This window comes from Ursus americanus, chromosome 2 (genome assembly GCF_024610735.1).
Source record: "Ursus americanus isolate L20-20 chromosome 2, mUrsAme1.1.p, whole genome shotgun sequence".
In the NCBI taxonomy this organism is placed as follows: Eukaryota; Metazoa; Chordata; class Mammalia; order Carnivora; family Ursidae; genus Ursus; species Ursus americanus.
In genome coordinates this window covers 68,862,896-68,877,629 of record NC_142128.1, presented here as the reverse complement: position 1 = coordinate 68,877,629, position 14,734 = coordinate 68,862,896, and the positions used below count along the sequence as shown (strand labels likewise).

Sequence of the window (14,734 nt, the reverse complement as noted above, 5' to 3'; positions counted from 1 at the left end):
TAGAGAGTCAACTTGAGCATTTTCCTTGTACACCATCATTTGCCTACATTTTTCCTCCTTTCCCTGGGACCCATTTCTAGGTCTGGCGTCGTTCCCACAGCGGTGTCTGAGAGCCCTGTGGTGCTGTGCCAATACTGGATATTGTGCCTTTCCTAAAAGGTAGTAAAGTTGATAGCAAAAATGATAACATTTAATCTGCATCTCTTCGATTTTAAGGAGGCCTTTTGTTTTTGTTAGGTTTTGGCCAATTATATGTATCATTTTGTGAATTCCTTGTTCAAGTCTTTTGCTCTTTATTCTATGGAGTGTTTGCTTTCTCTTATTGATTTGCTAGAATTCCCTTGTCCCCCATATATGCTGCAAGTATTTTCATAGTATATTGATGGCTTGAATCTTTTCAAAAGGCTTTTGTGTCCATACAGAGATTTTCATTTTTATGCACTGAAGTCTGTCAGTGTTTTCCTTTATAATTTCTGCCTCTGACGTGGGGCTTCTAAAGTCCTTTCCCACAACAGAATTATGGAAACATTTATGCGTGTGTTCTGCAAATTCTTCTATGGTTTCATTTTCTACATTTAACTCTTTCATCTATCTGGAATTGATTGACTGTGTCTTTGTAAATGGCTTCAAATTCCCTTGGAAATGAAAGTGATTAATAGAGCAATTAATTCATTAATTAACTTGGTGGGGAGGAGAAGCTGGTAGAGGAGGAGAGGTTGAAGATACGGGAGAGGGATGGGATAATTAATGGATCAAGGTCTGGGAGGGAAGGGATTGAGTGCTGGGCCAGAGGGTGCATAGGGAATGGCTATGAGGAAGACTGTGAGCCAGTGCTCAGACCTCCAGTGACTGAGGGGTGGGGACAGTGGGGAGGGACCAGGAGAGGGAATCAATGAGGACCAGTGAATGGTATGAGCCAGGTGGCAGGATCCCAGGGTGGAGGGAGGTTTACAAGTTTATTATTTGTGGGGATTGGGATTGGCTGCTCCACCTTTAGGCCAGTGGGATCTGGAAGATTATATTCCCCTGGACAGGTATCCTGGGTGCTTTTGTCAGATAAAGTGGCAGGTGGAAGGAATGTGCAGAGAAAAGGCTGAGGGCACAAGGGAGTTGGTTTACTGTGAACAGGGGATTATAGATTTAGGCTACAAGGAAAGGTCTGAGAGGGAGGGGCTGTGAGGAGAATCTATCCCGATCAGCGGAGGGGAGCAGAGGCAAAGAAAGTTAAATTGACTCCATTTGTACACAGCATCATTGTTCACAAAACTCTTTCACCTGTGTGTCTGCACATGCGCCTCACAGCCGTGTTTCAGAGCAGAGAGGTCATGGGGTTTGCCCAGAGTCAGGCAGGCAGGCACTGACTGAGTCAGGATGTGAAGCCAGGAGCCCCGATGCCCAGCCTGGATGCCGGTGCCTCCCGCCCTGACCCCAGCGTCATCTTTATACGCTCAGGGACGGAAGCTTGGGATGGTGCCTAAAGATCTTCTTTTCTCTCCTCTCTCTGCAGGACAGTAGTCCTCACTGCTGCCTTGCTAACCATGAATGGGATGGCCAACGTGAACTCTGCCAGCCGCCCCCACTATGCCTCCTCCATCCCTGTGCCTCGAGCGGCTTCCCAGACCAGGATTCATACACCGGGTGCCTCTCCCCAGCTGCGGCCACGCCAGGCCGGCCTGGCCCTGAGCCCCCAGCGCGCAGCCTCCCCAAGACTGGGCAAGGCAGGAGGCCCTTCCAGAAGCTCCTCTCCTAAGGCCTCCCGGGGGAGAGGCTCCCCCAAGGCTTCTGGGGCGGTGAGAGAGTCAGCTGAGGGTGGCGAAGGCCTTTCTAGCTCCCCATGGAGCAGTCCCAGGGCAGCCCCAAAAGCAGCTCCCTCCAGCTGGGCTGGGTCCAGAAGAGTTGGGGAGACACAAGGCACCCAGGGAAAGAAGAAGGTGGCTCAAGAAGGGATTCCAGTCCGCCAGACCCGGGGCAGGAGCCCATCCCGAACAAGCTCTCGTGGAGAAACTCAAATACCAGGGGCTCCTGAAGGTCGAAAACCTCCTAACTACCCAGGAAGGGATCAAAGAGATACAAACTACAAAAGTTCAGGGGTCCCAAGGTCTTTGGAGCCTGATGCGGGAGCAGTGTCAGGGGCTTCCTCCCCGGGGTGCAGCCCCGTGCAGAGCAAACGCCCCTCTCCCACCCCGGGGGCCATCAGCTTCACCTCCGGCCATCAGCAGAGTCAGCCAGTCACAGCCACAGTGGCCCCCTTCCAGTACAGGTGAGTTGGGGGAGCAAGTGGGGAGGGAAGCAGGGAGGCATGGAGCTGGGACCCAGCAGCCAGCCAGAGGAGGGGGCCTCAGTCCATCAAGTACATATGCTTTTTTAATAAAAATATCTTTACTAAAATGGCCACATTAAGTAAACCAAATTTTAATTATTAAGTGTCACACGGTTTAGAAATGCTGAAATGCAAATTAAGTACCTCCCTGGCCAGCCTGACTTCCTGGGCTTTTTCTCTGTGCTAGTGTGAGGAGAAACGCAGTTACATCTGGGGTTTGGAGAAGCTTGTACACCATTTGCAGGGACAAGGTGCGGGGGAGGGGTGTCTCTGCAGCAGCAGAGCGCCTGGAGGGTGGGGGTGGGGAACTGCTAGGAGCTTTCACTTGTACTAGAAGCCAACAGTGTGACTTGGTCTCTGAAAAGTTCCAGGCACTCTTACACCACAGTAATAGACATCCGGGGCCCAGGACCAGGAAGCCAATGTGGTCAGGCCTCTTTTAGAGATTCACAGTTAGGAACACCACATTTTAAAAGGGCACTGATGCCCAAAAACATATTTCAAGAAAGACAAACAGATTGGTGAAGGATCCAAAAAAGGCGTTAGAAGGATGATTAAAGGAGCTGAAGCAGTTTACTTTGGAAAAGGGAGGCTTAGAGAGGGTCTGAGTGCTGTTCTCAAATATTTGAAGAGCTGTCATGTCGTAAGATGAATGAGATTGACTTGGTGCGGCTCCAGAGTACTGAGTCGGCGTCATGGCGGTTAGAAGTCAGTTTGAGACAGATTGGAAGCTCAGGAGGAAGAACTTTCCAGCACTGGAGAGGTTTACAAATGACGGATAAGGCAGTGAGCTTCCTGTCGTGGGAGGAATTCCAGCTGACACTGTGATCAAAGGAAGTTCTCACTTGGGTGATCCCTGCCTCTGGGAGCATCTCTTCTGCCCAAGGTACTGCCCACCCAGCGCGCCCATGTTCCTTTTCCTAAGGAGCTCCTCCCATCTGTCCCTCGTGACCTCCACTGAGTTCTCCAGCTGATGAGAGAACGCACGCATGGAAGCACGCACGCAGGGCAGACCTGCCTTCGAATGGCCTTTTCCCAATCAGTACAGTGTTTCCCCAGTGATTCTTTGGCTTTCTTCTACCTGATTTCCTTCCGCCTGATGTCCTTCATTTTGAATTCAACCTTTGGGAAAAGTGTCTAGGCATTAAATTGTTTAAGATTTTACATTATCTATCCTACACGTCCCCTGGCAGATTTAGACTCTGACATTTTCCAAAGAGGTCAGAACTTCTTCCTTTGAACATTTCAATGCAACCTAAACAGAACCGTCTTTCCTTCACTCAGCAAACATTCACTGCATGTTTGCATTTATGCAGAAATGGAAATGCGTTGTACCAACCTCAGGGGGTGGTTTTCTTCACCATCCACCTCCTAGACCTTGCCTGTTTCAGGCCCTGGGTTAGGGTTGCAGGGAGGGTCATGGTTCGGGCAAGGGTGGATTAGGACGAAGGACACCCCTAGGTGCCACTGGCAGGTGGGTGGGAGCCCAGTACCCTTCGGGGCCTGGAGTGGCTGCCGTGGGTCACTCTGCCAAGGGCCAGGCTGGGCTACCCTTGCAAGCTGCAGAGCCAAGGAGGGGCCATCTGCTCCCTAGAAGGCACAGACATCCAGTTTTCATGGAAATCTCCTGCCCCCACCCCCGGCACCTTGGCCTTCTGCAAAGTTCCAGCTGCTCCCAGAAGCAGAGTTATCGTGCTCCCCTCCCTGTCTCCAGCCCGGTCCTGCCCGACCTGCTTCTCCAGGGAGCAGATCCGCCAGCCGTCTCCTTCTCTGCCCTATCCTCCATAGCCGTCTCCATCCACGGGGTCCAGTGCCCTCCCTCCCCAGGAAGTGTATCCCTGCCTCTTCTCTGACCCGCCACCGCCTCCCTCTGGTCACCCCTGCTGTCTGGACACAGAGAAGGCATAAATGCCTCTCAATCCGTTCTCCAGATCCTCTGCTCTCGTACATCTGGTTCCCTCAGATCTTCAAACTCATTCTCCTCTGCTGTCCTGGGAAAGAGCCCCCTACAGCTTCACTACCCTGGGGCTGCCTTTTTCCACCTGCCCAGTGTTCTCTTTTCCCAACAGTTCTCTCCTTCCCTCCTCCGGCTGGCCTTCGGTCAGACTTCGGTGAGGAGGGTACAGTCAGTGGTGTCAGGAGGGTAGGGTTATTGGTTTTCTTCTGTCTGGTTCAACCTCGAACCAACTTCCAGCATAGAGGAAACTGTCCATTCGGGCTGGAGGGTGAGGGGAGGCCTGGGGCCCTGGCTGAGTTTGGGGAGGTGGAGGCAGGCGGAGAGGAGAGTGTAGAACTGACTGAGATTAGAGACACGGAGGCTGCCTTCCTCAGTGCCCCGGGCCAGTGCACGCTCGCTCACCCTGGCCGCATGGTCATGACACCAACAAGCACGACAGCAAACTACTTGTATTTCTAACGCTAGTTCCTGCTCCCTGCTCTGAGTCAGGCGGTGCTTAGCTCTACGTAGATGATGCTATTCAGTGCCATGTGTACGTGACCTAGAATTCCCTCTCCCCGGTAGAATGTCCTATTACTTCCTCACCAGTATGTTGCATCTCTCCAAAAACTCAGGTCTACATTCATTTCTTCCAAGAAATCAACCCAGTCCAGTTTTTCTTTGTCCCCCCGATACTCGAATATCAGGCTGGTGTTGAATTGACAGTAGTACATGCTGAGCGACCCCATCAGACCAAGCACTCCCCAGGGCAAAATGAGGTCTCCTGCTTTGTCCGAGTACCTCCCACCCTGCTCTATCGCAAGCCCCCTGCTCGGGGGCCTGCAGACACGCAAGAGCTCAACCCTGCCTGTGTGGCTTAGAGAGAGCCAGGCAGGAGCGGCAAACACCTCACACCAGCCGGGACTGTCAGACTGATCTGGACCTGGGAGGTCACCTCTTCTAGCCCACAATGGAAGTGAGACCAGGAGGATTGCTCTGCATTACACAGTGAGTTAACAGCAGAGCTGAGCCTAGAGTCCCAGCCATCTGGGTTGGAAAAAAGGAAAAACTGGAGAGAGGAAGACAGATCTCAGTAGCACTGGAGACTCCCAGGGTCGCCCGGCCCAGCCCCCGGCCCCAGGACCAGACATCACCTTTCCCTCCCGACTGCACAGCTCTCCCCTCCCCCTCCTGCCAAGCTGCCAAAGGGTCCATTTAGCTGGAGACAGCGGGCGGACGGGTGGGCGGGCCAGCTCTGAGAGCCCAGGGTAATTGCCTATAATAAAAGCTCCCACAGCCTTTGTTCCTGGGAGCGATTGTACGGTTGGGGTTGTGCTCAGAAGTCTGCGTGCACTTGGGAGCTGGTGCCTGGAGACCTCACCCTTCCTTCCTGCTGCCACACTGGCCAAGCACGGACTTTTCCTCCCGGGAGTCGCTGTGACCTCAGCTGAGCCTACCCCTCCTTCTTCCCTGACCTCCTCGCTGTCTGGACTGTGAGCAAGCCCAAGGAGGCCTGCGTGCCCCCTAAGCTCGCGTAGGGAGTCAGTGACCTCCGCTGTAGAGGGAGCTCTTCCCTTTGCGTACGAACATGGCTGTAATCCAGGCCCAGCCTGAGGGCAGGGACCACGGCAGGACCCAAGGCCCGGAGTGACTCTGGGTTCCTCTGTCCTGTGGGCGATCTGTGTTTGTGGGAACGGTTGGAACACCAAAGGGCGACTGGCATCAGGCATCCCAGTGCCCTCGCGAGTTCCCCCGTAGCCCCTGCCACTGGCCTCACTTTGCCCAAGTCCTGCTTTGTGCTGAATGCACACATGTATGCATGCTTGCCAGGGAAGGCTCAGCCCAGAGGGGTGCAGAGGGGAGAAGAACCGAGCTCCAAGGGACTTCCCTTAGTCCCTTGGAGAAGCTTCGAGGCCAGGACAACCTCTTCGATGATTGACCACCCCTTCTCTGTCCCACAGGCTTCAGACGGACCAGGAACCTGGCCCCCTCCCTCAGGCTGGCTGGGTCCTTGATGGCTACTCTGGCTGCCCTGGTGGGACTGAGGAGAGCTTCTCCTGTGCAGGTGAGTGTTCTGGGGGAGAGACTTCCTCCTGGGGTGGGGAGGCCACCGGACTAGAAGTCTCCTTACTGCCCCTGGGGAAGAAGTGTCCTGGCTAAACAGGTCCGTCTCTTTACAATGAAACACCAGCCTGTGAATTGCACTTCGAGTTTTTGCCATGCTTGGCTCAACCCAGGGTTGGTCCATCAAATCCAGGAGCACGTCCAAGTCCGGAGAGGAAAGGGCCAGTGGGTGTCCTGTTAATCCAGAGCTCAGATCTGGGAGTCACCGAGGCCATGACAAAAAAGTCCCAAGCTGGGAGATTGAGAACCAAGAGCCTGGTTCCACACAAAGCCCAGATGAACAGTGGAGGTGCTGGGAACCGGCGAGGCAGCCCAGAGCCATCTGGCTAATGCCTGACACCTGCTGCCTGTCCCCGGACCACTCCCACACCTGTCACCTTCCCTGCGGCACCCTCTGGTCACAACATATCATCTGATCCTTGTCATACTGGTGACTGAGCCTCAGGGCCAGAACGTGAGGCTTACCAAGAAGAGCGCCGATGCTGGGACACAGTGATACTCTGTAGGGCAGGGACCTGCCTGTCCCCAGCGCATCCTCAGGCCCTGTCTGGCCCACAGCAGGTGCTCAGCAGGTGTCTGTGAGTGAGTGACTGGTGAGCGGCTGCGTGAATGCTTGTGTGCCATAGATCGGGGCCTAGACGGGTCAGATTCTAAACTCTTAGCGGGGTTTAGGCGTGTGTCTGGATTTTCTTGCAACATTAAAAAATCCCTAGAGGATGACTGTGGTATACACGAGAGGTACCGAGACTCCACACTGCAGGGCACTGGCTCTGTCTATCCTTTAGTTTCCAGAGAGGGCTTGTCTCAGGAAAAGGATGAGCTCACTTTTGGCAAACCTGAGATTGTCCAAAGGTTTTGTCTTAGCTTCATTTCGGTGCTGGGCTCCGGTGGGCAAAGCTGGGGCGTACTACACAGCCTGACCCTGATGTCATCGGACCCCAGTGCAATGCCGTTCCTGCCTTCTTCTTCCCCTCCTGTGCTTGGGTGTTCCTGTAGGCTGGGGGCCGGGCCCTTTTGAGCCTTCTCCCGGCCAGCCTGGGCCCCAGCAGTGGTCTTGGGTCCATGGTGACCTTGAAGACAGAGCAGCAACACTCACTCTATGGCGAGCCTGGTAGAGGAGGCTTATGGGGGGGGGATAGAGCGTGGGCTTCTAGAAAGTAAGCCATTGCCTCCCACAATAAGTACACCCACAGAGGAACCAGGGCATGGCGGGGGACAAAGGAAACCAAATATCACTGGCACTGAAAACCCATCAGAATTAGAATGTGGTCACCAGGAAACTATGTGGAGCTCTATTTTTACATTTGCAGTGTTGTTAGCGTAATGGCTTCCTTATGCGCATGCCACATTGTTGGAGTCGAGCGATCTCCACCTACCCAGGCACTCGTTCATAATCATTATCCGATGAGTTGGTGAGAGGACGTTTACTTTGAGCGTCTGCTGCAGACTGGCTTTAGGAATCCCCCAGGCTCGTCAGCTGGAAGACCATCCTTACCAGCCAGCTCGGAGCGTGTCTGAGAGATCCCAGGTTGGGCTCCTCCATGAGGTGAAGTGCCGGTGGCCCTTTGGAGGTGATGAGAGAAGGGAGAAGCCCTTGCTTCCTCCAAGGCTCCTGGGGGAAGAGGAGCAAGGTTCGCTGCACTGGCTCTGCTCTGGCACTACCTCGTCGTCATGGCGATCCGTGTTGGCCAAGGATACGCCGAGCATTTTGATGGGTTGGATGGCACGAGAGATTTGGGGTCTGCCCGTGCTTTGTAGGGGTGCCTGCACTCTGAGCCTGGGGGAAATAGAGAGGAGAAGAGAGACAATGGAAGGCTTCCATTTTATGCCCTGCTCCTCTACCTCTCAACTTCACTCGGAGCGTGACATGACTCATTCGTCCATTTCTTCTCATTCGATCAACAAACCATCCATGAGTGTTTGCCTTATGCCACTGTGCTCAACACTAAGGTAAAAGATGAGTGAGGGACACCTGGCTGGCTCAGGCAGTAGAGCATGCTACTCTTGGGATCATGAGTTCAAGCCCCACATTAAGCATGGAGCCTACTTTAAAAAGAATTAATTAATTAATTAAAATGGTATTTATATTAAAAAAAAAAACAAACCCAAAGAGATGAGTAAGACTCTGACCTGTTTTCAAGGAATTCGTAGTCCACAGATTCACTCCAGTGAGCCTGACCCAGTGGATTGGTTGGCAGTGACCTGCCCTTGTCGGAGCTGATAGGACGGCCCAGTCAGTCCTGCCCGCACGAGGCCCTGCAGCATGAGGAGGACACTGGCACCATGCCCCCCAATTTATAGAAGGATATTTGGGTGCCTTGGAGAAGAGAATAGCATACCCTATATTGGTGTCATTCACAGAACCCAGCACAGTTATTGGCCATGTGAGTCCCATAGCAGTTTGTAGACGACAAGGGGCAGGTGTGCTTTCGTTTGTAGCTCAGACATCCTTCCTTCTTGTTTGCGACCCCGTCTTGCTCCCCAGGACCTAGCACAGTGCCCGCTGATGAGTGTTTGGTGAAATGGTGAATTGAGTGAGTGAGTAAGGAACCAAGGTCCGTGGTTGTGGAGTCATTGATCCTCTGTGGGCCTCCTTCTTGCTGGATGACGAGGAGCAACCAGGCTTTCTTCTGTTCTCTTCCCAATATCCAGGCATCTGGGGGGACAGGGGCCTTGAGGGGAGCAGGGAAGACTAAGACCTTTCTCAGCCTTGTACTTACTTATTCTGCCTGGGGATGGAGTCCAAATGAGGTGGGATAAGCTTTGTAGAGCAGGAAGAGAATTTCCCATGATAACTTGCTACCACACAGCGGTCTTGGGATTTGGCCTTCCTACGTCCCCGAGGTGTTCTGCACCCAGCCCCTGGGTGTTTGTGTGTGCGCCCTGACGCACTCTCGGCTTGCTTGGCTGTGCTGGTGAGGGCCCCGTGCTGGTCCCATCTGCCAGCACTCCCCTTGGTTGCCATCAGTGCAAAAGCAGAGCATCGGTCACCATCAGATCTTAATTTGGAAAGCCAAGGGAAGCCAGTGCTGACATTTCTGTGTGCCCACATGTGTGAGGCCGTGTGCAGGAGGACTGGGAAAGGTCGCCCCAAGGTTGACACGGATTCCTTAATTACTTCCACTTTGTGGCATGTTTGAATGAGCGCTAAGTGGACACATAATGAAGGGACCTTCTCTCATCGTAACACGTGTCACTGGGGAACACGCCAGAGCCTCCTCCCTGCCTTGCTTCTCACACAAGCGTTGGTATATATAGAACGGGAGGGCAGGGTAGCTTTTGGCCTCATGCTGGAGTTGTTTTTCCTCCTTCATTCTTCTCCCTTGTTGAGCTGACTCCATCTTTAAGCCAGAATTCAGTTTTTCGTGTTTTGTGGATTTGGGAGCGGGGATAGAGTCCCCCTTCTGAGAAAACTTGCAAACCTGGTGCGCCTTCCGCGGGGGCAGGAGAGAAGTCTGGTCACTGCACTGTCTGGGAGAGGCATCTGTCGTGGGCTCTTTGGAGGCTGCAACACAGCGGTGCAAGACCCCTGTGCTCTTCTGGGAGCTTCAGGCCAAATCCAAGTATCCCAGGGCGACCGATGACTTGGAAAATCAAAGAACACAGGAAGTTAAAGCTCTAATGAACGTTGCACGTCACTCACATGTGGCCTCGTTTTCCACGGGGAGAGATGCGGCTTGAGAGAAACAGACTTGTTCACGACTGCCTGGTTCGTTAGCAGGTGAATTGAAGCCAGGACCCCTGCCTTCTGATGTCCCCAACACTAAAATGACCAAGCAGTAACAATGACTAGCATTTATTGAGTACCTGCTAGGTGCAGGGCACAGGGCTAGATGCTTCCCCTGAAGTCCTCATAAGCATCGTATGAAGCCCTTTGCAGGTGGTGCTGTTACTCTGTGGCCTAGATGAGGAAACTCCAGCTCAGAGAAGTTTCGTGATCTAGCTTGTCCGGAGACACACAACTAGGGGGCTGTGCCAGGATTTGAATCCAGGCTTGTTAAAAAGTCCAGCCTTCCAGTGCTGCTCGCCTGCCTTCCGCTGCTGCCAGCTCGTGCTGTGTCATTGGCACACTGTCTCCCTTAACCTCCGCCAAATGGTGGGGGAGGGAACAGGGTCAGTGAGCCACAGGCCTGCTGACATCTCCCTCAACGTGAGTAAGCCGTGGGATGTCACTGACTTCTCTGTCGTCCCTAACCTGTGTCATTTCATGCTGGGTTCACACCACGGTGTTCCCTGCCCTCTGGGGACTTTCAGGCTGAGCTGAGCCTGATGTCCCAGCCATCCGTGGAGAGAGGACGTGCAGACAATTGACTAGAAAACACAGACCAAGTTCAGGGGCAGATGGTATTAGCTCTGCTGTCGGGGCTCAGGCAGCTCCGTGCCGCTGTGGGCCAGAGGTGGCTCGGGAGTTCGGGGGTCTCTGGAGGCCCTGTTTGGATAAACAGGGTGGCCGCCTGGGACCAGGTAGACTTCTAGGAGCTGGGAGGCGAGGTGATAATAATACTGTGGAGCAGTGGCTAACACTTGCTGTGGCTTCCTCTGAATCAGGCACTGCCAATAAGCACGTTCAGTCCTTCTAACAACCGTGTGAGAGTCGGAACAACTCCCTAGCTTCGTATCACAGCTTTACCACTTGTGAGCTGTGCAGCCTTGGGTAAATGATTTCATCTCTCTGTGCCTCCGTGATGATGACAGAAGCTTCTTCCTAGGGTTTTGTGAAGACCAGATACACTAATGTAAGTAAAGTGCTTGGAGGAGCAGTGATACAGAGTAACTGCTTAATGTGTGCTATTGTTCGCTATTGAGGAGAGTGCTGTTGCTAACATTCCCACTTTACAGATGAGGAAAGGCTATGCGATGTGCCCAGGGTGGTCCGGCCAGGATTGGAACCCAGGCAGCTGGCCTTCAGAGGTCATGCTGTTAGCCATACAGGGCATGACTTCACTGGAGGGGAACATGTCCCAAGTCCTGGGGGTGCCCCCCGGGAGGCGAGGAGGGGCAGTGGCATGACCAGCAGGACAGAGCCTGGCTCTAGGAGGGGCCTGTGAAGGAAGAGGCCAGAGAAGTGAGGTCATCTGAGGTACCCTGCTGGAGGAGTTTGGAATAGAAACTAGAGGGATCTGGATTCTATTTCTTAGGAGGAGGAAGGGGGAGGGAGGAGACTGAGTGACTTCTCAAGACAGCATTTGGCTGGGAATGAGATTAATCTCCAAGCCGTGAATTTGACCCAGTGGGAGCCATTTTAGTGGAATGTCAAAAGTAGTGGCGGCTGGGCATCCTGTACCCCCCCCCCCCACCATGCTGCTCCCTCCTGAGATTGCTTCCACTCTGGAAGGTGTGTGAACAGTTCCGTATGACCTGAGTACTCAAAACACAATCCAGAGGTCTGACAAGGCCTAGCTTCCCTGCTTCCTGCTCCACCCAAGAAAACCAGGGCCTTTGTACTACCCAACTCCAGAGGAAATTCATATCCATTCACCACATTTTTATTAAGTACTTATAATGTGCCAGGCACTGCTCTAGACACTTGGGGTCCATCTGTGGACAGAACAGGCAAAGACCTGTGCCCTTGTGGAGCCGATGTGGCCGGTCTAGAACAGTGCAGGGTACAGCCTGTGCAGCTAGGTAGGATCTGGAGAAGCCCCAAGTCTGGAATATGCCTCCCATCCGAAAGAGCAGGGCAAGCTCTGGCTTCATGACACCCCGTAAGAATATAAACAACAGCAGTCTGCGGACCACCCCCTTTCACCCCAAGTCTTCAGTACTAGGAAAGACGGGTAGAAGAAGAAGGTGATGAACTTTCCTAGAGAATTGCCCTCATACCCTGTACCTGTCTGACCTCGACACAGCTTCCTCCCGGCAGGTTTCTAGAGATTCAGCTCTCCCCACTGAGAGGAGCTGCTTTAGTTCTTCCTGGGAAGCTCTGGCCTCTTGTGTAGTTCTCTGTGGGCCCGTGGGAAGGTCCTGAGGATAAGGATACGCACTGGGAGTACACCTGGTTACTAGGAATCCCTCCAGATCCGACTACCCCTTACAACTTCAGAGTGTTATCCAGGGGGCTCTGGGGCTGCCAGAAATTTCTGCCATGGAAGGAGGAAGGAACCTGAACTAGTTGCTAAACATTCACCGCTGTCCGTCCATGACCAATGGAGAGAAACTTCCATAACCAATCCAGAGAAACCCCATTTCAGTGATGCCCTAAAGACTTGGTTTCACCGGTCTTTGTCCCATCCCTTGAGGCAAAAGTTGGCCAATCCTCTTCACAATTTCCGAGAAACGGGGTCTCCCTGGGAAGGCCCGAGGCAGGTGGAGAGCCTGCAGGCAGCTTCATCTCAAGGAGCACAGGCTCCAAGCTAGGCTTTCTCGTCCCTCTCTCTGGCACCGCTGAATGGGAAAAACCGGAACACAGTGTTACCCCCCCTTCCCTGTACTCCCCCTATCCCCTTGATAAGAGGATTAGGGTCCCCCACTGAGAGACTTCCCCCCCCACAATAAGGCTGCCCAGCAGGCTTACACGGAAGGAGCTCTGGGGAGAGGCAGTTGAAGAGGGAGAGCGACACAGACACAATAACCAGGAAGATTAAGTGCTGAGAATTACCCCCAGTCATCATATTCCTCGTCCTGAGTCCTTTAAGAGGCGGAAGGAATCAAAACCCCGCCTTCGTGTGGCTCAGGGGCTGTGGGAGTCCTCTGCTTCAGAGAGAGCTGACGGTAATTAAAGGGTCAGGGCAGAGGGAGGGTCAGCGAGCGTGGGGTCATCCAAGCCCTGGGGGGGAAGGGGGGGAGGACCGAGAAGGGGTTAGTCTTAGTCATCCCTTCTTTCAAGAAAATCATTCCACCTCCACAGAGGGCTGGAGAAGCCGATGAGTGTGTTCCGTGGTGAGAATGATCGAGGTCACATAGATAAGAGAACTTCCGAGCAGGAGGAGAGCTCAGCCCCATCAGAAGTGGAGGGAGAGCTGCTCTCGTGTTCACGTAAAGACTGGCACCGTCCAGGGGCAGGAGCTTGACCCCGTAAGCTCCCTGCATCCTTCCTGCCTGGGAATCTGGGTTTCCATGGAGGCAGGAGGAAGCACAGAGGTGGTAAGCAACTTGTGATGAAATCAGGCTGGGAGAAAGGCAAAGTTCTCATCCTGCTTTGAAACTCCCACCCATCACACGATGACTATTCTTAACATTTGCAGAGCAGTTTTTATATACTAAGTAATTGCCAGTGATTATTCTATTAAAATTCAACGAAATATGAATCCATGGCATTCCTGTGTTAAGTGTAATGTCTCTTTAAAAAACCTAACAAAAACTCTCATAAAGCACAGAGGTGCCCACGGAGAGAATGGGTATAGCCAGGATACGGGAGCGTCTTTCTCTCTGGAGTAGTGAGGACGGCCCCAGCTCGTTCTGGGTCAGGTGGGTAAAGGTTTCTCCCTACTCTTGCGGTTGTTTTTAACTTTTTAGCATCAAGGATCTCTTTCAGAACCCGGTGAGCATTATGACGTGCCTCCCCAGACAAACGGACTGCTCACAACACAAGACTTCTGTTTGGTGGTTAGTTTCGCGGACCCTCTCAAACAGTTTGTGGACACTGATTAGGGAGTTCTGCTCCTCAGCCGTAACATCACAGCGTTGGCCAGACGGCCTCGGGTCTGGACCTTTTGTCTCTTCTCATCAGGTTTGGGGTTTCCTTGGCCCACAGTGAGGTAATAGGATTTCTTGCAAATGGGTCGGTTCTGCTCTAAAGCAGAATGTTGAGGATTAGCTTTGAGGGTCCACTTCGTGTTGATTCGATGACCTTAAAACAATCCACTCTGCACGGACAGGTCGAATTTGATTCCGGGTTTGCCCGTATAATAGGATACGTGCACACAGGCAGTTTGCGTGTCTCCAGCCAACACACGGGCACAGCTGCACGCACACAGTCTACCCTCCTCTTCCTCCCCTCGCACAGGCCTGTGGTTGCCATGACAACGGATCTGGGCTGGTCCTAATCTAAGGGCAATGGACCTGGGTGTTGCAGAGCTCATCTGGAGCCCAGTGTGCAGTGAACACCCCAACGGATGTGTGGGACAGTTGCCATGGCAACATACAAGCCAAACACATGTGGGAAACGTCTAAGGCTTCTTATCCTGGTCTCTTTATTAGTGCAAGGAGCACAGGGATCTAATTTTAAGTGAGTGCAATTTCGGAGTCATCTAGATCAGGTGTTTTCCTTCAGCCTTTCCCTGCTGAAGGCCGTGAGCACAGGGAGCCGAGGTTCTCCACCCTGTACTTCCACCTAAGTTCTTATGTGATCAATGAGAACACGTTTCGTTACAGGAGAATGGAGGCATTCTCTTAAGGCCACATAGCAAGTCGAG

The 14,734-nt window shown here is 53.0% G+C and overlaps 1 protein-coding gene across 5 annotated transcripts in view; it reads left to right on the top strand.

The window, feature by feature from the left end:
* NAV1 (neuron navigator 1) overlaps positions 1 to 14,734 on the top strand; it is a 242,771-nt gene that overhangs the window by 69,242 nt on the left and 158,795 nt on the right. For all 5 annotated transcript variants that reach the window (XM_045787682.2, XM_087857252.1, XM_045787676.2 and 2 more), the window contains exons 2-3: positions 1,508 to 2,260; positions 6,218 to 6,321. In XM_045787682.2, the coding sequence (XP_045643638.2) occupies positions 1,539 to 2,260; positions 6,218 to 6,321 (826 nt within the window). In that variant the 5' untranslated portion in view covers positions 1,508 to 1,538. The remainder of the gene's footprint in view (positions 1 to 1,507; positions 2,261 to 6,217; positions 6,322 to 14,734) is intronic.